Source organism: Xenopus laevis, chromosome 1L (genome assembly GCF_017654675.1).
Source record: "Xenopus laevis strain J_2021 chromosome 1L, Xenopus_laevis_v10.1, whole genome shotgun sequence".
Taxonomy (NCBI): Eukaryota; Metazoa; Chordata; class Amphibia; order Anura; family Pipidae; genus Xenopus; species Xenopus laevis.
In genome coordinates, this window is record NC_054371.1 from 195159754 (window position 1) to 195182712 (window position 22959).

General features: G+C 36.9%; 1 protein-coding gene across 23 annotated transcripts in view; it reads left to right on the forward strand.

Annotated features, from left to right (window-relative positions):
* mef2c.L (MADS box transcription enhancer factor 2, polypeptide C (myocyte enhancer factor 2C) L homeolog) overlaps nt 1-16355 on the forward strand; it is a 187360-nt gene extending 171005 nt beyond the window's left edge. For 10 of the 23 annotated variants that reach the window (XM_041580369.1, XM_041580378.1, XM_041580341.1 and 7 more), the window contains 5 exons: nt 4917-5089; nt 5936-5959; nt 6700-6829; nt 10335-10467; nt 13638-16355. In XM_041580369.1, the coding sequence (XP_041436303.1) occupies nt 4917-5089; nt 5936-5959; nt 6700-6829; nt 10335-10467; nt 13638-13959 (782 nt within the window). In that variant the 3' untranslated portion in view covers nt 13960-16355. 23 annotated transcript variants of the gene reach the window in all.
* Nucleotides 16356-22959: the final 6604 nt, after the last annotated feature.

The following is a 22959-nucleotide window of genomic DNA, read 5'->3' on the forward strand; positions in this document are numbered from 1 at the left end:
GTGTTCACCTTCTTGGAACTTGGAACCTCCCTTTTGTATGCCTGTGCATATGGAGAGGGAAGTTATTGATAACATTCTATACATATGTACTTGAGTTATGAGACCTCCTTGGGGAATATATACAATTTGTATAAAACAGATAAACAAGTTTTCTTTATTCCTTGTGTGCAATATTCCTGGCCTCTGCCCAGATGTTACAGGAGCTAACTTTATAAGTAAGGGTCTTGCCCCATAAAAACATGTTTGTTAGATTCTAATAAACATCATACATGGATGAAACCATTTTCAGACACAGTTACTTTAGTAGAGGCTCTGCCCTAAACAATACAAGCCTAGTGGGGGCAAAGCAGACACATGCAAGTTCTCTGAGCTTGAGGAGGCACTTGCTGAACTTCAACTTCTGTCTTCATCAGCTTGTGCTAGATACAATAATGGGAATATGAATTTAGCAAGAGCAGGGGAGTCACTGTATACCCACTTCTATGGAAACATAGCGCTTTAATCACATTTATTCCTTTCTATTTGATCTACTATCAAAAATAGATTTTACCCCAGGTATCTCACTTTAAGTCAGGCATGCCCAAGAATTTAGCCCAGATATGACATTTAAGTAAGGCATGTCCAGCTTTTGGATTTTCACATGTTGCAGGGTTTAAATGCTCCTGATGCTCCCCTGAAGCCTACTATAAGTGTATGACCTTGTAATTCCTGTTACAATTTCAGGCTGTTCTGGGCTGAGATGTGTTCTACCACAGGTGAGGAAGTGGCGAATGTACAGTCCTAAATTGTATTTCATAAACTTTACTTTAAGTCAAGGGGTTTCCTGTGCTCCAGAATGACTGAGCTGCTTTATAATGCTTTCACTTTGGGTTCTCAGCCTGCTGTTGCATACTTAATCTTTATATAGAGGTTTAGTTTGGTTTATTTGGTTCCTAGTGTATGTTATCTTATTTTATAATCAGCCGCAGTAAAGGTGGTATGTTTCTGTGCTATTTATTTTTTTTGCAAAATGAATATAGAACATTGTGTTTAGTGTTTCTTTTGAGCTTAGGTCGATTCTATTGTTGCGTCCATATATAGTCTAAAAAGAAAGGGAAGGCATGAGACATGCACACAGTGTTATAAGGGCCTGTATGGAGCTAGTTCATAATGATCAGTAGCTTCTGATTTAGACCCATAATTAGCCTGCCAGGTTAATTGGGCTGTATGTTCCCAATGAAACAACTAAGAAGATATCAGGGAAATAGTTTTGGTTCTTCCGATTCCACCAGAACAAACCAATGAAACAGTGCTCTGGGGTTTTTTTGCTCAGAGAGAGCTACGTCACTGTTTCACATAACATCTGATGCCTCTCTTTGTTCCACATCAGATATTTTTATATTGCCTTAGTAGATAAAAAAATCAGGTTAATTTTAGTTTTTTTCAGTCTGCCAAATACTTATAGTTCAGTCCATCATCTGCCAAAAACTCTACACCATCACCATTGGCCTCCAAAAAAATAGGACAAATAATAAATCACTTTTGAAATTAGTGAATTTATTGGGGTTATTTATTGTCACGTATTACAATGTCCAAAACAGTATGCATAAAAGTTACTCTGTCAATTGGCATACTGTACCATATAGAATTTTGCTCACATTTTCTATGTTGGAATCTCCATTTTTTACATGCTGTCCAGTAATTTTTGCAATGTTCTTGCTACCCTAACTTAAGTAGATCATCTAGATTCTAGAGCATTTATTCCCAAACAGCTTGTGTGTGTGGGGGGGATTCCAACTATACGGAGGGGTATGAACTAAATAATTCCAACAACCACTTAAGAGTTAAAAACCAGTGGGGCTGGTCTACTAAACAAGAGAAAGTGGGAACCTTAATGGGTATGATTTTGTGTCACCAGTAGCAGCATTATTCATTTAATTATGTTTTTAAAATATTGTACGTGGATAAAGAAAATGTTGGTGCTTTGATAAAGAATATGTTGGTGCTTTATACATTCATTATTAATTATAATAATATAGCACACATAATTTAAAGGCACAAAAACGTTTCCATGCTTTTTTTTTTATGTATTTGTTTAAAGACGAAAGCTGGTACAAATAAGATAATGTAGAATTTATTACGATCACGTAGAAATGCCCCAGACCTCGCCACCCTTCTTTAAAGAAAGCAAAGGATGAGGTTAAAGGGATTCTGTCATGATTTTTATGATGTATTTTTTTATTTCTAAATTACACTGTTTACACTGCAAATAATTCACTCTACCATATAAAATTTTGTTCCTGAACCAGCGAGTGTATTTTTTTAAGTTGTAATATTGGTGTGTAGGCAGCCATCTCAGGTCATTTTGCCTGGTCATGTGCTTTCAGAAAGAGCCAGCACTTTAGAATGGAACTGCTTTCTGGCAGGCTGTTGTTTCTCCTATTCAATGTAACTGAATGTGACAGAGTGGGACCTGGCTTTTTCTATTGAGTGTTGTTATCTTGTGTTGGGAGCTGCTATCTCGTTACTTCCCATTGTTCTGTTGTTTGGCTTCTGGGGGGGGAGGGAGGGGGATGATATCACTCCAACTTGCAGTACAGCAGTAAAGAGTGACTGACGTTTATCACAGCACAAGTCACATGACTTGGGGCAGCTGGGAAACTGACAAATATGTCTAGCCCCATGTCAGATTTCAAAATTAAATATAAAAAAATCAGTTTACTCTTTTGAGAAACGGATAACAGTGCAGAATTCTTCTGGAGCAGTACTATTAACTGATGCGTCTTGGGAAAAAAACAATTCCCATGACACTATCCCTTTAAAGAGCAGTTTAAGAGGCAACATCTCCTTTTCTGAAAACCACATGCTTGTATTTATCAACGGTTTTCAAAGCCCGGTCTCTAAGAGAACCAAGTCTTTATCATTTTAGAGTGCCTAGAGCATCATAATTTAGCAACTAGAAGCTCTAATGCTTATTATATGTCTTAAAAAAATTTAACTGGTGAAACTGCCAAGAACCAGCCACTATTCAAATGGGCCAGCCCCTCCTTTGCTTGAGGGGAAGAAGGATCTGCTTCTGCTCATTTCCAAAATGTTACATCAAAAGACATCCTTCAACTGGCATTCATTATTTAATCGTAGAAAATCATTAGCGCATTCTTGAAATCATCTGAAAAATAAAAACAGAAAAAAGAAAAAACCCCGCGTCCCCTTGCAAAGTCACTTTCCCTAGCCAGCTTGATTGTCTGAAATTGTAATAAAAAAAAATCACTTGCACGCTGGTATGAAAATAAGCCTTATCTGAGCCCCTCAATCACAAGTGAGTAAGTAAACACAAGCATGCAAATGCAATTAGCAAGACATATGTCTCAATAAGCTGACATATCAGAGCGAAGCCTCGCCGGTTCCTAATAGGAAGCAGGCTCTCATCAAGTGTTGATTTAGCGCTGTAGGGATACAAGGAACAAGAGATAAGAAAAGATCTGTGATAGAATTAAGTGGCTTCTAATAAGATATGTAGAAAGGATGAGACACCGCAAGCAACAATTTTAAGGGGATAGATACACAATTTATATAGAAGGGTTATCTTTTCGACAGATACTGTATTATTACTGCTTTTGCCACAGGGATGAGAATGAAGATTCTCCATAAAGAACAAATAGCAGTCCTTGGGATTACAATCATAAAGGGGAACAATGTTAGCTGTATAGAATAGTACCCCAAAGTCCACTTGCAGTTGTACATTCAGAGGCATGTGTCCCCCATTTTGCTGTTTGTGTTGTTGCCTGTAATGAAGTTTAGATTTACTTTACCCAAGGCAAGCAATATGGTAACTCCCACGCAGCTTGTTTTCCTGAACGCTGCCTGCATATGGAAGGACAGGATAAATGACAGAAGACAGACAGAAAAAAAAAAATAAAGCTTGGAAAAAAAGATTCAGGGAGATTAGTCGTCCGGCGACAATTCACCTCTTCTTTGGGCGACTAATCTCCCTGAGCTGCCTCGCGAGGAAACTTTGGAAGACTTTGGAAAACGAATCGCTCCGAGTGCAATCCCGCTGGCGATTTAAATTCTAGCCAGAGGGAAGGCAGTTCGGGGAGATTAGTCTTCCGAAGAAGAGGTGATTTGTCCCAGGTGACTAAATCTCCCAGATCTCCACGTGTGTCTCTGCCCTAACAATAAAATAATAGGTTCACAGGGAAACAGATTTTCATTGCCTGGGTCAGAGACCCCTATCAGCCAGATTAAAAAAAAAAAAGGTGGAAAGAGAAAGTATTGGAAGGCAGATAATTCAAAATCTAAAAAAAACAACAAAAACCAAGTAATGAGATGCTAAATAGAAGCTAATAAGCTATTATATGAAATGCAAAAAGTTAACTCGAAGGTGAATGACTCCTTTTATACATGTAATATTTTTTATTAATTGATCTGTTTATGATTTCAAGTCTTTTTACCATAGAGATGAGCCACTGAATACTTTTACAGGTTTGCCGAAACCTATATTAAATAATATTAAAGGCAGAAGTGTTCATATATACAAAAAAAAAAACTGTGTTGCGCCAGTAGAAAAAAAGATTGGGGATTTGTTTTTTTCTGTTTACAACTTTATTACATTCCCCCAAATGAATATGTTCTAAATAAAAAATACCTACATCAGCCTTAAGGGATCATAAAGAAAAGGTTAACAGTTAACCGAAAACGTGGGTACACTAAGGAAAAATGTAGGTGCAGTTCATCTGTTACAGTCTATGTGTGAATACCTAGCTGGGCCGTCCACGTATTATGGGGCTAGCAGTTCAAAGGGATTATGGGGAGTTGTAGTTCATCATAAACAGGAAAGCTGTGCTCAGTAATTTGCATTGCTCATGTCATTGCTAGATGTCATTGCTAGATTGGTCACTGAGTCTTCAGTACATTTCTGTCTGTTTTGTCCACAGGTAATGGTTATGGCAATCATCGTAACTCACCAGGTCTGCTGGTCTCGCCTGGTAACTTGAACAAAAATATGCAAACGAAATCACCGCCGCCAATGAACCTGGGGATGAACAACCGCAAACCCGACCTCCGAGTTCTGATTCCACCTGGCAGCAAGAACACCATGCCCTCCGTGGTAATACACTGTTTCCTTCTTCATTGCTCCTCTATAGTACTTACTCTATAGTACAGTCCATTACATTTTAAGTGACTTTTTGTGTTGTCATGGAGGAAAATATGCACTGTAAAGTTTATTTACCCTTTATTAACTGCAACGACTGATAATATGACTTATTGTGTTCTGCAAATCTGTGTTAATACCCACATGGAATAAACTTCTATCTAACTCAGTATAAATAATGATGTAACAGTTCCCCTAATGGCCAGAAACAAATATTTTTGCTATTTTTCTTTTTAAATACACTGATTTATATAGATGCAAAAATGATCTGCTGAACATATAATGAATGACACCGCCACTGAATACACCAGGGGGAGGGACATTCTACTGAAAGACTTTCTTTGGGCACATTATGCTGCATTATGTCACTATGTAACATTAAAAAAAAAAGTATTTGTGAGATAACTTGAGAGCAAAGTCTATATTTCTTTGCGTGCATTGTGCTTTTCATGTTTGATCACTACAACTGCATGTAAAGCTAAGAATAACATTTAATGCCCTCAGCTTACTCTTTGTACAGCAGTCCTTTAGACCGACGTAATCTCACGTTTTTTTATACCTCAATTGACTTTTCAAATGATATTTGTCTTATAGAGATATTTCACACCTACAGTATTTTAATTATTTGCAATACTGTTTTTTAGTTTGCCTTGAATGCTTGAATTCTACCTACTCGGTAGCCGGCCTGTGCGACAATTGTCTTAATACAATAACAGGGTGTTGTGTTTCAAGGAGAATTGCCCTTTATTAAAAATTTACTTTTACTAATTGTTAATTGATACTCCTTTCCCCTGCTCTCAGTCTGAGGATGTGGATCTGCTCTTGGTAAGTGCTGCTTCTCCTCTACAAACTCCATCCAGAATTGTTCCTTTCTCTTGTTCGGCAGAGAATGACATTTCCAAATGTACAGGGTTTTATGTAATATAGTTCTCATGAATATAAAATCTACTTGGCTTTTATTTTCATAAAAATCACTGTATCGATAGGCGATAGATAGATAGATATTCATGATTCTATAGTGTGCCTATAATTGACAGTTGCTATTAAATATGCATACGCTTGAGTTGTGTACTAGTTTAGAATTATATTGTAGGGGAAAAAAGGAACCAGAGCACCATCTGCTGGCAATCTATTAAACTGCACACCCAAGAAGACCTAACATTGATGAGCAGAATAAACCCTAGGACCCAAGGCTGGCAATTGAAAGTGACATTTGTGCATTTGAATGATAAAGAAACAATGACAGTACAGTTGCATATTTCATCGGTTTTCCACATGGTCTGCTCTCAGCCCACAATAAAGAAATCTTTACTTGTGGCAAGTTCAATTGCCGAGGAGAAGCTGATGTAATGGGTTGCCATGGCGACACTTGGTCTCTTGAAAGATTGTAAATGATAGGGTTGCCAGAGTTCACCGGAGCCACATGTTAAATGATTAATTTGTATCATGTTGATGCTTTTTTTTTCCCTTTATCAAGAGGGGAAAATGTAAATGAATGCATGGAATGCCTTAAAAAATGTGTAAATAATGTTGTCCTTTATTTTTTGTTTTTTTCCCTTTACTAGAATCAAAGGATAAATAACTCACAGTCGGCACAGTCACTGGCTACCCCAGTGGTTCCTGTAGCCACCCCTACTCTACCAGGGCAAGGCATGGGCGGATATCCAACTGCCATTTCAACGACCTATGGAACTGGTATGTATCGCTTTGTTCTTTCCAAAGTATCCTACTGTGGCTCTTACCAAACTACAGGTGTACTTATATCAGGGAAGCCCTGGGTTCATTAACACCTGAAAACACACAACTTGCTAATACATGGGGATAAACTTGCTTTCCATCCATTAAGGCAATATATGTCACCTATCTGGGAAATGCAGTAATGAATAAATGGAGTCTTTGGGTAATCCTCCCCAGTGCAGTGTACTGTCAGCCTCCATAAGGCTATTTGTATATTTGCCACCATAGTGGTTTGGAATGGTAAACTCATTTGGAGGTGCCATGTTGTTAGGCACCCACAATGATTCTAGTCGCTTACCAGTTTGGGGTATTGCAATCATATTGCGATGTCCCACACATCCCTGCACCATCCTGGGTGAGCACATTCACAGGACAGTACAACTTCTCACATTTCCAAATTATTTTAAACACATAAAGAGTAAGAATGTGTGATGCCCTAGGTATCAAAGGTAAATTGGTCACTGGGCACACGGAGAAAGCAGAGGTTTTAAACAATTTTTTTCCCTTTGTTTACGCCATTGAGAATCAAATATCTGAAGATCAGAATTTTCAAAGAAAGCAAATCAAATAGTTTCCTGTGTGTGTGTGTGCGTGCGTGCGTGCGTGCGTGCGCGTGCGTGTGTGTGTGTATAGATACATATTTGTAAGTGAGAGCATAAAGTATACATGTAATTGTGCGTATATATTTGTGTATGTTATTACAGAGAGAGGGACCATGTCTGCAAATATTTCTTTCCATTCCTGATATAGGTCCATAATGGTGGGGATCACCACGAAAGGTTGAATTTGATGGATAGTTGGGTTTTTTCAACCCAAATTAACTATATCTGTATCTTTGTAAAACATGGAATACATTTAGTGAATTGTATCAAATGGAAAGAACATATGAATATTGTGTTTTGTAGTTAAATGCTGCATACGCTTACTGAATATTCCTGAAATATCTTTGAAACTTGTGATTAATACAACAGATGAGAGATGCCAAGATCTGCCTAGTGTAATTCTGACAGCTTTTCTCTATTTCTGATGGCTTTTGATGTATTTGTGCTGCCATGTCAGGCTGTATCAGCTGCTGCTAATTTCCATTCCTAAACTCCCACCTTTAACTGTGTTGAGTAGAAATGCGGGTATGCAGAAGAATGCACTCTGCTGCTCTCACACCTAAAGAAGCAAAAAGGGGAATTAAGGGAAGATGAAGCAATATGTTAGTGATCAAGAAACAAATTGCCGAAATAACTTGTTTGTGTTTAATTAACTTTTTTTTTATAATGGAGTTTCAAAAAAACTTGAATTTGAAAAAGAATAAATTAGCCTTGCATCATATCTTTGCCCTGAAGTTTTATCAGTTGTTTATCAGTCCAAATCTTTTTTCAAGTACATTTTCTCCACAAACATAATAATTGTAGTGTAGTAGAAAGCTTAAAACTGATTTCTATTTTTTTGGGTTTTTTTAAGAAAAGATAATAAAAAATATATATTTCTGTCTACTTTATTTTCACATTTATTCAGCTGGAATTATTATTTTGTAGAGCATAGTAAATACATGAACATAATAGTGAAAATTAAATGCCAACAAACAAGGCAAAAAAATACTTTTATTTAAAAGTTTCTTAAAAATTAGGGATGTCGCGGACTGTTCGCCCGCGAACTAATTCGCGCGAACATCGACCGTTCGCGTCCGCCAAATGTTCTCGAACGTCGCGCGACGTTCGCCAATTTGGGTTCGCCTTAGCTGGCGCTTATTTTTGCCCTCTCACCCCAGAGCAGCAGATACATGGCAGCCAATCAGGAAGCTCTCCCTCCTGGACCACCCCCACACCCCCTGGACCACTCCCCTTCCATATATAAACTGAAGCCCTGCAGCGTTTTTTCATTCTGCCTGTGTGTGCTTGGAAGAGCTAGTGTAGGGAGAGAGCTGGTTAGTGATTTGAGGGACAGTTGATAGTAACTTTGCTGGCTAGTAATCTACTTGATACTGCTCTGTATTGTAGGGACAGAACTCTGCAGGGATTTGAGGGACATTTTAGGTTAGGTAGCTTTGCTGGCTAGTAATCTACCTTCTACTGCAGTGCTCTGTGTGTAGCTGCTTGTGGGCACTGCTTCTGATCTCATCTGCTGACTGCTGCCTGTAACCCAATAGTCCTTGTAAGGACTGCTTTTATTTTCTTTTTTCTTTTTTTTACTTTGCTACTGTAAGAGCCCAGTGCTATTAGTCTAGCTGTGTTGGGGAGTGGGACTGGTGTGCTGCTCCTCCTAGTAGTTCACCACTACCAGCACCAACCAGAGTCAAAATTGTTACAAAGTATCTTATTTGCACCTGTTAGCTGTTCTGAGCTCTCTGCCAAAAGCTAATTAAGTTAGAAACTGGTTTTTTTCTGGCTGTTCAGTTCAGAGAAAAGAGGGACTTTCCAGTACAAAAGATGGACAGGGGGTTGAGTGGTCAAAAGAGGGACAGTTGGGAGGTATGCAAGTGCCACCTAGCTGTGTGAGCTTTTTCACATTCTGTCTAAATAACAATAATAATTCCGTGTCCGTAAACATCACCTGAGTGATGTTTTTACAGCAGCAATAATATATTCCGTACCCACTACTGTATACGTTGCCCTTACAGGCATTGTTTGCCCAGTCTTTAACCAAGTGCCACCTAGCTATGTGAGCTTTTTCACATTCCGTGTCCAGAAACATCACCTGAGTGACGTAGTGTGATTTCTGCCCTTTACAGCACAAAACGCAGCGCTGTGTCAACAATGTATTTTTCAGATACATTTTTGCCCTTGATCCCCCTCTGGCATGCCACTGTCCAGGTCGTTGCACCCTTTAAACAACTTTAAAATCATTTTTCTGGCCAGAAATGTCTTTTCTAGCTTTTAAAATTCGCCTTCCCATTGAAGTCTATGGGGTTCGCGACGTTCGCGAACCGTTCGCATTTTTTCCCGGAAGTTCGCGAACTTTTTTTCCGACGTTCGCTACATCCCTATTAAAAATGTCTAAACCCATTTTCTCCGTAATTACTTTGGGTTATCTGCCTCATCTTTATGTATTGCAAGAATAACAGACAGCTTTTTAAATACACTGATACACCATGTTTCTGTCCAGAAGACCATTATATATATACATTTATCACAAATTTATTTTGGGGTTCTCAGTGCTTACAGTAAAACACTTAAGATAGTGAACCCTGACCCGTTGAAGCCCTCCTATCTAGTCCAATCATATTGCATCTCTGCATGCAAAGCAGAAGAGAGTTTTATCTCCTTAGAAAGGCAAGATAAGTGGTGATAACCCATTGAGTAGGAGGCTCCCATGGTAGGTAGGTGATCATTGTGCCTAATGGATAGTCAGTGACATTCATTAACTGCTTTCATATAGGAAAGGAATGTATAATGTTATATAGTAAACTTTGAGTTTGGGTGGATTTTACAGAACAATACTTAGCCTGTTACTGTTGTCTTTTCTCCTACAGAATACGCTTTAAGCAGTGCAGACCTATCATCACTATCTGGGTTTAACACCAGTGCCCTCCATCTTGGCTCAGTTACTGGCTGGCAGCAACATCATCTGCACAATATGCCTCATTCAGCCCTCAGCCAGCTGGGGTAAGCTCTTATTGCCACCTAATTAACTGGCCACATGTCTAAAGCTAAATCCTGGCATAGCATACTGCCCATGTCACCTTGTGCTTTCTCACTTTCTATTACATAAAGCTCTGTCTGTGTCTATTGCATGTACTTGAACATAATACGCTTAGGGGGGAATGTAATTAAATTTGCAAAGAGAAAAACAATTCGCCAATAAGAATACAAATCCACATCTCGCAATGTAATATCGTTCCTTAAACTGTTATTGCATTGCGAATTTTAATTGCGCATTGCGAATTTTAATCTTTTGGAACAACTTTTTCAGTAAGAAGCTTTATTACATTTACTGCGCATTGGCGCAAACTATAAAATTCACAAACGCCCTTCCACTGTCGGAAGTGGTCGCTAAACAGTTTCCGGTTCGCAAGGCTAAATTAAATTTGCGCAAAGCAAAATTGTTGATGCAAAAGCATAACTTTTCGCATTACAGACTTTTATTACATTTCCCCATTAGAAATTAATTATAACTTTTTAAAAATCCCATAATTTAGATCCAAGGCTGCAAAGTTGAAGGGCTTGGTATGGCTCTGTCTAAATCAAGTCAAGGTACTAGTGGTGGATAAAGACTATTTCATATGACTTTCTCTGATCTTCTCAGTGTTTATCCTCCACTAAATATTTGACACTGGCTACAAATAGGACCATTGTTACTTTTTAACAAGAGAATAATTGTAAAATGGCAAGTAGCTCAAGGGGAAAAATTACATAATATAGTTTGATAACAAAATGAAATCATTGTACATAAACATTATGCATATTTAGTACAGCACGGGTTCAAGGAGGCGGTGCTCTTTATTTTGCTTCAAGCTACTTTAAGAAATGTAGGTCAAGAGAAGAAAACCAATATTTGGCAGAAATAGATAACATGCCATTCCATGACATGCTTTACCATGCTTCTTGGGTCATACCATTGTGATGCAGCTTTCAGGGATCACACGCGATGCTAAATATTTGCACGGCTGGTGTGTGCAGTACATGTGCAGGGCCCTGAATAGAATCATAGACCCTGGTTCCAGAATACTTTGTGTTAAACAGGACATATTAGGCAGCAGTGCTCACTCAATATGAGTTTGGAATAACCAATAACAAAGGGAGATGGTTCTTCAAAAAAATCTTCCACAACTTCTCTAAAACCAGTTTGTTCACAGATTTATTTCCACTTTAGTGCATTTACACTTGTACTGTATGTAGTAGTTTTGGCAAAGAGCCCAATTTATAGAAAAGGCATGCAGTTACTCCAGAATTTCACATAGGCTCCATGCAGTGTAAGTAATAATGCATATACATAATGGTGCCATGTCTCTTAAAGGAGCAGTATAACGAAGGCATTGATATTCTAAAACAATTTATTTAGTATTTAGTAAATAATAGGAAAAAACTAATAAACATATAGACATTCAGAGATTAAGGAGCAAATGTATCAAAATTTAGAGCTTGATAAATAAAAACTCACCCCTGTTCTATTCATTCCTATGGAAGTTTTAGAATTGTATTTATCAATGGGTGGAAGTAAGATACTAAAAATCCCATAGGAACGAATAGAACGTGGGTGTGTTTTTATTTATTATGTTCTAAACTCACATTTTAAATATAAATCTGCCCCTAAATGCCATGTAGTAAGAGACACAGTAGGAAGAAGGTCCCTGCCCTGTAGAGCTTACAATCTAAACACATCTGTGTAGATCTGCTCCTGCATCTAGTTGTTGTCTTAAAGGGTATGCTTTGTCACAGCGTGACACTTTTTTCACTAATTCACAGGTAGAAGTTGTTAGAAAAAAGAAATTACCTTTTTGCCAGCAGGTGGCACTTTTAGACAATGAATTTAATCAGAATGTTTCATGTGAGCTTTATTATTTCCTCCTGTTAGCCAAATAATATACTAAAGTCGGTAAGATGCAGAACGTATTATCCTCACACAGAAAGGGTAGTATGTTCCTTAGGTAACTAGAATATATAATAAAAATTTAATATATGTTCCTGACTATATATAAAAACCCATTTCTGTAGGTTTCAAACTCAGAGAATAAAAATGCTTATTTATAATTGTATCTTATTTTATGCAGTGCCATTGAAAATATATTATTTAATGTATGTGCGTAACACATGGTTTCTCGGTACCTGAGAAGAGGCCATATATCTCAGAGAACTTTTGCCTGTCATGCTTTCCCTTTACGTACAGTATGTAGGTCCATTTGATCTCAGTAGAATTGTTTTCTGTCCCACAATACTTTTGAGTTGAGGTCTCATTTAAACAGCAGGTCAGCCTTGCTTGTCTCTTTTAGATGACGAGATAGTTGTCCAAAATGTGCCAGAAAGAGCCAACTGTGAGGGGCATCTTTAAGGACATCCTCAATGAGTTTCTATCTGAAGGTGGACAAGCACAGAGGTGCACTGCTGCTTAAAGGGATACTGTCATGGGAAAAAAACATTTTTCAAAATGAATCAGTTAATAGTGCTGCTCCAGCAGAATTCTGCCCTGAAATTCATTTTTCAAAAGAGCAAACAGATTTTTTTATATTCAATTTTGAAATCTGACATGGGGTTAGACATATTGTCAATTTCCCAGCTGCCTCAAGTCATGTGACTTGTGCTCTGATAAACTTCAATCACTCTTTACTGCTGTACTGCAAGTTGGAGTGATATCACCCCCTCCCTTTTTCCCTCCAGCAGCCAAACAAAAGAACAATGGGAAGGTAACCAGATAACAGCTCCCTAACACAAGATAACAACTGCCTGGTAGATCTAAGAACAACACTCAATAGTAAAAACCCATGTCCCACTGAGACATATTCAGTTACATTGAAAAGGAAAAACAGCAGCCTGCCAAAAAGCATTTCTCTCTTAAAGTGCAGGCACAAGTCACATGACCAGGGGCAGCTGGGAAATGACAAAATGTCTAGCCCCATGTCATATTCCAAAACTGAATATAAAAAAATCTGTTTGCTCTTTTGAGAAATGCATTTCAGTGCAGAATTCTGCTGGAGCAGCACTATTAAATGATTCATTTTGAAGAAATTTTTTTTTCCCATGACAGTATCCCTTTAAATCTATTTAATGTGAGTGTTAGTGAGTTTAGAGGTGGTTTTATGCCTCCTCATTCTGTAACTCCGTTTCCTTTCCTCCTACAGAGCTTGCACTAGCACTCACTTATCTCAGAATTCAAATCTCTCCCTGCCTTCTACTCAAAGCCTCCACATCAAGTCAGAACCTGTTTCTCCTCCTAGAGACCGTACTACCACACCTTCGGGATATCCACATCACACGCGCCACGATGCGGGACGATCTCCTGTTGACAGCCTGAGCAGCTGCAGTAGTTCGTATGACGGAAGCGACCGGGAAGACCATCGGAACGACTTCCACTCCCCCATTGGACTCACCAGACCATTGCAGGACGAAAGAGAAAGTCCCTCAGTCAAGCGCATGCGGCTCTCTGAAGGATGGGCAACATGATAGAATCAATATATATATATATTAGATTTTTTTTTGCAGTGTGTGTGTGCTATACCTTAATGGGAAAGGGCGGGAAGGGTCGATATACATTATATGTGCCGTGTGTGCTGGGTTTTAAAAAAAAAAAAAGTCAGGTACTCCGTTTTGTAAAAGTACTTTTCAATTGCCTCAGTGATCCAGCGTAGGGTTGATGAGAACTGCTGAGATAACATGCTTAGCACTTGAGCTGTACAATAGAGAACTTGTACAAAATAGATTTTGAAGCTAACTCCTTTTTTTCACTGTTGTGCTCCCTTTGCAAAATGTATGTTACAATAGATAGTGTTATGTTGCAGGTTCAACGTTATTTACATGTAAATAGACAAAGGAAACTTTTGCCCGAAAGTGGCAGACCTTTACCAAGGAAGAAAGCAGCTGTTATGCAACATATGGACAAAAAAATGTACAGAAGTGTAGACAAGACCCAGCATTTAATCGGTGGACAGTGAGATATGTGAAATGACTGAGCCACCCTCTTTATATGTAATTTCCTCAAACAAACCAGCATCTAAGGCATGGCGCTTATTAAAAAAGCAAAAAAAAAGGAAAGAAAAATAAAGCCCATCCTAAATGCTGCGTTTGAGAGCTTACATATTTTATTGTTCAGTTCTGGGTATACATCACTTAATATATAGAAATATAAATTATGTACATTACATTTTGCTTATTTTCATATGAAAAAAAAGGGTAAAACAAAGTTTGCAAAGCATTTGTGGCTTTTTGTAGGTTAAGCCAAAATGTGTTTTTTTTCCCCCCTTGATTGCTTCGCAAATATTTTACAGTCATTTAAAAAATGAAAACAAAGGGGGGTCTTTTTTTTTTTTTTTGTAAAAAATGCTAAAAAAGAAAGACAAACGACCGCCTGAAAACCATGAAGAACTCCGTGCTTTTGCTAAAAACAAATATAACTGTTCTCTCTTTGTAGAAGTTCTGTTTTTGAAACGTGTATTTCTAATTATATAAAATAATATTAAGAATCTTTTAAACAAATCTGTGAAATTAACATGCTTGTGTATAGCATTCTAATATATAATAAACATGGAACTAGCTTTTTTTTTGGTTATCTGAATAACGGGGAGGGAAATATTCTGACGGTGCAGTTGCACTTTTTTTCACGACTCTGCATTGATGTTGCAGGTCCGAATTCAATTGGGAAGATTTTGAGTCAACTTGTGTTTGCACCCCCAGCTCCATTGTACATACCAGTTGCTGTCATCTGTTTTCTAGATAAACCTCTGTTAGAATGTATCATGCTTAAATAAAGGACTTCTGTTTCCCAACCAACTTCCGCACTATAGCAAGCGACCTGTAGTCATTGGCTTAGTCAACAGACTCAATCTTCTCGTGCGTCCAAATATGCAACTACAACCAAGCGTCTATTGCTAGCGGTCATTTACAGATGACGGGTTCTTTGTAGGGGAATGCTTAAAAATAGCCATATTTCAAGTTTACCTAGCAACATGTTTCAGTAACACACCGTAGTCAACCAAGTTGTCATGACGTAAGTAAGTTAAATAACCAGCAGAAACTAGATGGTAAGTGCAATTTTTAGTAAGGCCTAGGATAGTGAAGAGTGTAGGAAGAGAGTGGAATAGAGATAGGTGGAGTGGAAGTCTCAGGTTCGACTACTGAGTTCAATAAAATGCCGTAAAGAGATGAATGATACACTTGTACTTTGATTTCATAGATAAAAAAGCACAACTTTGTGATGGGTCACTTTCTGTAAAGTAGAACTTTTTACCTTTCTGACATGTACCTTGCCGATTATCTTGGCAACGCTAGTTTTGGCTTTTATGGCGATTCCTTTGTATTTAAGGATTTGGGGCAGAGCCCTAGAGGGGTATTAACATATAACATAAACTTGTCCTATATTAAAAAAAAGGAAACAAAAAACAGGCAGCATAACTTGTTGGCAGAATGGAGGACTATAGTGGCTTCCCCCCCTTTGTTTTTAACTGCAAAACACACCACAAAAATACAGAATCCTCTTTTCTGTATTTCCACTTTTAACTTTAGCGTTAATTTATTTTCTTTTTAAGGAAACCCTGCAAAGTATATTGATTTACAAGAAATGTGCAGTTTCATTGTGATAACATAGAATAACTGTAATTTCCTTATCACTTTCCCATAAACTGCAATAAGGAGAAAAAAAACATAATCTCTCTTTAAAATATGGCAGTCCTAATAATTGTATGTGTTTGTGTCTTATCTTGCATTTTATTCCCCTTTTCTAACTTACATATAACAGTACTGATGTATTTTATTCTCAACATTGTGTTTCTTTCAGGAACTTAAATTATATGTATTTTTTTTCTTAACAAGCCACTTGAAACTGAATAAAAGCTGTTGCCTAAACAGACAGTACTTCATTTGTTTTTGTTGGTACCATCTGCTGTGAAATCTTTCCCTTCACCGCTTACTTTTACTACTATAGACTGAATATTTGTGCTTGTTCCATAGTTTCACACAAGCTATGAACTGAAAGGAAAATGAATGCTAAAATAAATCATAAAAAACATCATCTAACTGTTGCAGATGCAAGTGCTGATTTATCCATTCCTTTATAGGTATTGTTCTGCAAGTGAGGCCTTGCAAGATCATAGTTTGAATTCACAAGCTAGGTTTATATTTGATTCTGGAGAAACTCATCTGTCCTTAATCAGTCGTATATTGCTGGGTTTACAGTTGAGGTCTTGTTTGGGAGATTCAATCACAATGCCTTTATCTGCAAGAAGTTGCTTTGATTCATTTTACTAACTTCTTATTTCCAATTCAAGTAAACAGAAAACATTGTCTAGAGCAGTGGTTCCCAAAATGACAGTCTGGCCACCCTAGGGAGGAGTAGGGCTGTGTGGGTTTCAATATTTAGGCCAATTAGGGTGAGATTTGGGAGGAATGTCTATTTGCTCTTCTAGGAACACCTGTAAGCCCAGCATTAGTGTGAAATTTTAAAGTAAAGCATATTTTATGTTCTAGATATTCTTGGATCTATGACTGAATTAGTGAATCTGCTATCCAGAATGCTTAGGACCTGGGGTTATCCAGATAATGGATCTTTCTATAATTTGTATATTTAAAGTTTACAAAAATCATTTAAACATTAAAAAACCTAGCATTTGGCACAATTTAAAAAATGAAAACAATTTGCTTAAAATGGACTCTCTGGGAGATGGCCTTCTTGTAATTTGGGTAATGGGTTTCCAGAAAACCCTAATAGGATTGTTTTGGGCCCAATTTGGATTCATGCAGCTTAGTTACCATCAAGTACAAAGTACTTTTTTATTAGTATGGAAAAAAAGGAAATATTTTTAAATTCAGAGCTTTCGGGATAATGTGTTTCCAGATAAAGGATCCCATACCTGTATATATAAACTTGATATTAGCTAAGGAGGTCCCAGTCAAAGGATCAACTTCTAATTGAAACTAAAAAAGTCCAATAACCACTGTTCTAGAGCAAGTTAATGTCCACAGAACTCCAAAAACCTTCCTTATCTACATAGAGGAGGTGGAGAAACACCACTGTCATCAAAAAAAAAGCATGGGGCAACACAGATGATGATTGGGAAATGTCAAGGCTTATAGGCAAATTTATTGTAGAAAAAGGAAAGTGCACAACATTTTGGGGTGGTGACCCTTTCTCAGGTAAAAAAAGGTAAAAGTGACTGTTACCAACGAGCATTTTATACATATACTTCCACAAACATGCCCACAGAACTCCAAAAACCTTCCTTATCTACATAGAGGAGGTAGAGCTACACCACAATCTTAGCATACCATACCTGTGGTTCCTTTCAGTGGCTTCCATGAAATGTGAAAAAGTGAAGAACATTCTCCTGCTGGAACCAAGGAATACTCTGATAAATAAGTAGAATGTCTGCCTTCCCTAGTGAGCTGTTGACTTTTGTGCATGTATTTTATACACAGAGTTCAAATAAATGGTGGTGCATATCTGCAATGGGTGGCAAGAGTCTTACTGAGAACTGAAATAGGAATGGTGAGTAAGATATTCCATTTAGTGCACACTTGTATCTGTCTCAGTAACATAACTCTGATTTTAGGACAGCAACCCCAATCTGTCCCAGACACACCCAGTTAACCCCTTAATCTGCCAATGCCATATTTTTGTTTAGCTGTTCCCAGTATTCAGTGACAGTTTCTGAACTGTCCATCCCAAATAAGGTTTATTGGGGGGTATTCAGTAATGGAGAGTTGGAGGCTCCCCGACACCTTATAAATATGCTGGAGGGAAGTTTTGTTTTACACAATAAGAGGGTTATTTATCAAAGGTTGAGTTTTTAGAGGTTTGTGAGGTTTCTTACACCTTGAATGAAGTCACAACTCAAATATTTTCTTATTTCAGAAAAAAATGGAATGTAAAAGACTGGAATCAGTGAATTCTAGGTTAATTGAATTTTCCATGGGAAAAAACTCAAATTGCTCAAATTAATCGAGTTTTTGATTGAAATCCACCAAAATAAAAAACTTGAATATCATGAAGTCTATTAACATCTTCAAATGATTCAAGGGACCCCTGCCATTGACTTCTACATGACCTCAACAGGTTTTAGCTGGAGTATTTTTGGATTCAAGCAATTTCCATCTTTGGGGTGTAATAAATCTTGAAAAATTCAAGTTTTTTTTACAAAAACCCAAAAACACTGTTTTTTTGACTAAAAAAATATCCTCAAAAACTGAAATTTTTAATAAATCAACCTTTAAAATAAATCTGCCCCACAGGCCCTGATAACTGATAGCTATTGTCCAATGTCCACTCATGAACTGGTTTTTAAAGCAGAGAGCCTCCAACGTTTGATTCTAGATTTACAGAACAAAACGCCTTACACTTAAGGGTTTATTTACTAAAACTCAAATTTTTCTGGTTGGGCTTTTTTGGGGCAAAAGTTCAAAATTGTCGTTGAAAAAAACTTATTATACCCTGATGCTGCAGAAATCCCTAATCTAAATACCAGGCATCTCAAACCTGTCGAGGTCATTTATAAATCAATGGCAGATGTCTCAATCCCAATTTGAAGATAGTGTGGTCTGCGATGGGTTTAAAGCCCGATAATCCAAAAAATTTGGGGTTTTCTGTTAGCCTAGTTCTTATTACCTCCCAAGCAATATTAACACCCAAATGTTAAGTCAATTTTATTATATCATCAGGAAATAATACTCTTTATTACACGTGCTATGAGAATGTTGCTCAAGAGGAAGATAAAACTATGTTCATAAATACTCCCATAATTGAGTAACATCTGCAAGAAGAGACTATAATGTAGAAACGCTATTAGTGTCTACTATTGGAGTTTGTTTTAGCTTTAGGGCAAGGCCAGACGTGGTGTTTTTGCTGCGTTTTTACGTTGCGTTTTTAAAAAAGAACAGCCAGGCGTAAATACGCATAAACTGCACGACCACTGAAAGTAATGGAAAACGCACTGTGGCAATTCACACAGGACGCTTGCAAGCTGAAATCCGCCACAGGACGCCAGTATTGGATTTTTTTTTAACAGAAACGCCAATACATCAAGAAACTACCAAATCAATATACTCTATGGGATCTGCACGTTTGAAACCACACTTTGCTTAAATACGCAGCGTATTTTAAATATGGCGTCCAATTTCTCAATGAGAACAATGAAAACAGTGAGAAGTGCATGTTGGGAAAAGAATCCTACGTGCTGAAAAATGCATTAAAAACGCATGTTGACGGTCGCATGTGGCAACGTAAAAACGCCGCAAAAACGCCACGTCTGGCCTTGCCCTTAGTGTATTTATTTTCTGGTATTTATATATTTAACGCAATATTCCACAACACTTTACAGAAATGATACATCATTCACAAAAGTCCATGCCCCAGTGGAGCCTAGTGCCTACTACAGTATCTATGATATAAGGTCCATATCACATTCATTAGGGTCAGTTTTATTAGGAGTCAGTTAACCTGCCTGTGTGTTTTTTGGAGTGCGGGAACTAAACTGGACTATCTGGAGGAAATCCACGCATTCAATAAGACTTACAAACTCCTTGCAGAGTGTTTCCAGGCTGTAACTGAGTTCAGATCCATCTTCTACCATTCTTGAACTTTCATAGAGTGATATAAGAAAAACATTTGAAAAAGTAAGAAAACAATTGTCATATTGGTTCTCAGACATTTATTACAGAATTTCATTCTTCTGAGCATTACTTTTATCGGCTGTGAAATGTGTGTCATGACATTCATAGTTTTAGAGAAGGTGTGATCTCAAAAACCGACCTTTGATAAATAGGCTTCCACGTGTCTTAAATCAGATTCACTTTTTCCCATAGGGTTTTCATGTTATAAACAGTGAGATAAGTTTTTTTTTATTGAATTGCATCTAACGCTACGGGAAAATTTATATTTGACTTAGGAGATAAGCTTTTCTCATCTAACGGATTCTGACCCAATTTGAGAAGAAAAATGTTTTTTTTTACTTATTCAGTTCCACTTTTTCCCATAGGCTTCAATAGAGATTTCAGATTCATATCAAAGAGAAAACTTTATTTTATGGTTTTTCACATAAAAACTTATGGGAGTGATTCAATTTGAGGAGAAATTTTTTTTTTTCCTAATTCAGTTCCCGTATTTTCGCAGATTTTTTCTCAATAGAGTTTTCACACGATAAACAGTGAGATTAGTTTTTCTGAATTGAATTGCATCTCAAATCTAATCTTGTCGATGAATTTTCACATGATACGCCTTTTTCTCCCTGAATTGAATCTGGCCCAATGTTTCTTAAATATGCTTTTGAAAATGAAACGTATGTGAAGGCTGATGGCGGGTTGACTGAAACATGTTTAATCAATTAGATTCCTGTAACCATCCACTCAGCAAATACCTATCAAATATATTAACAGGAATAAATATCAAAATATGCACAATCGTGGGGAAAGAAAACACTACTAAATATAATTTGCAATTTTTCCCCCACAAGTGCACCTTATTCTAAGATAAAATTACAAAAATGCATTTTTCCGTTCATTTTAAAGCAAGAGAATTTGTGACTGCCATGAAAATAAAACTTATTAGCAATTTGCTAGAATGTTAAAGATAATACTTCTTGACTTTTACGACATCTCAAAAGGTTTGGTGGTGTAAACTTGATTATGATGAGGTTTTGGCTATTTTTTTTTTAATATTGAGGAAATTCAATTTTCTAGGGAAAGAATGTATTTGGTGAAATGTCCACAATATTTGAGAAGGAAAGAGGAGAGTATCTACATCTGCTTTCATCTCATACCAGAATTTGTTCTGGTTACTTCAAATTTTAGCTACATCTGCCCAATCTCTTAGATTTCTTTTATCTCAGCACTACTTGAGCAATTACTTTGTATAGATAAATAGATAGATGATAGATAGATAGATAAATAGATAGATAGATAGATAGATAGATAGATAGATGATAGATGAGAGATTTTTTATACAGATAGATAGAGAGATAGATAGATAGATAGATAGATAGATAGATAATGGATAGATAGATAGATAGATAGAGGATTAGTGATGGGCGAATTTATTCGCCGGCGTCAAAAAAAACGGACGCCGGCGTCAAAAACGGGCGCCGCCATCAAAAACGAAATTCGCGAATTTTTCGGCAAAGCGAAACGGCAAATTCGCCCATGACTACAGACGATAGATAGATAGAAAGATAGACAATAGATAGATAGATAGATAGATAGATAGATAGATAATGGATAGATAGATAGATAGATAGATAGATAGATAGATAGATAGATAGATAGATAGATAGATAGATAGATAGATAGATAGATAGATAGATAGATAGATAATGGATAGATAGATAGACAATAGATAGACAATAGATAGATAGATAGATAGATAGATAGATAGATAGATAGATAGATAGATAGATAGATAGATAGATAGATAGATAATGGATGGATGGATAGATAGATAGATAGATAGATATATAGATAGATAATGGATAGATAGATAGATAGATAGATAGATAATGGATAGATAGATAGATAGATAGATAGATAGATAGATAGATAGATAGATAGATAATGGATAGATAGATAATGGATAGATAGATAGATAGATAGATAGATAGATAGATAGATAGATAGATAGACGATAGATAGATAGATAGATAGATAGATAGATAGATAGATAGAATTAGGAAAATATGCTGTTAGGGGGTTGTGTAGGTTTGCCCAGGAACAGTAACCCATAGCAGCCAATCAGCAGGTAACATTTACTGGTCAGCTGATTAAAAGCAAACATCTTATTGCTTGCTAAGGGATACTGCTCTTGGGCAAACCTAGTGCCTTTTATTACATATGGGGGTTAGAGTGGTAAAGTCAACCAGCATGGAACAACCCTTTATAATGGTTATGCAGGAATGCTATTTAAACATATTATTGGCATTCTGTAAGCATTATATTACCAATTTAGAAAAATATTTTGCAACTGCATTACTTTGGTCAAGATATATGATTTCAAATAAAAACAATGGGCATTAACAGTTAATTACATAGCCACAGTTTTTCTGCATTTCCTTTTCCAAATCCCTTTACAAAATTAAGTTTATTATCTCTTGATTGCATTTTCTGCTAAGGAACACAGAGAACAGTACGTAGAACATTTATAGAGACTGCTACTTTCTTTGGATTATTTTTACTTACTCTGTACTAAACGCAGTCCTATTTTTAAATTCTGAATAATCTCTCGAGATTATTTTTCTATTCAAATGCTTCTTTGTATATGGGCAAATAATACTAAATAAGATGCAGCAAATTGACAATGAAAGCTTGTAAATTATACAATTGCAAAAGAGATTCACTGCTCCGATGTAGAAACTAGGTTGCTTAGCAACATATTAAGGGCTTTCTCATCAACTGTGTCAATCACCTATGTTTAGTAGTGTATTCTCTATGATTGGTTATCAGAGTCACACTATATGCAGTTTTGCAGAGATG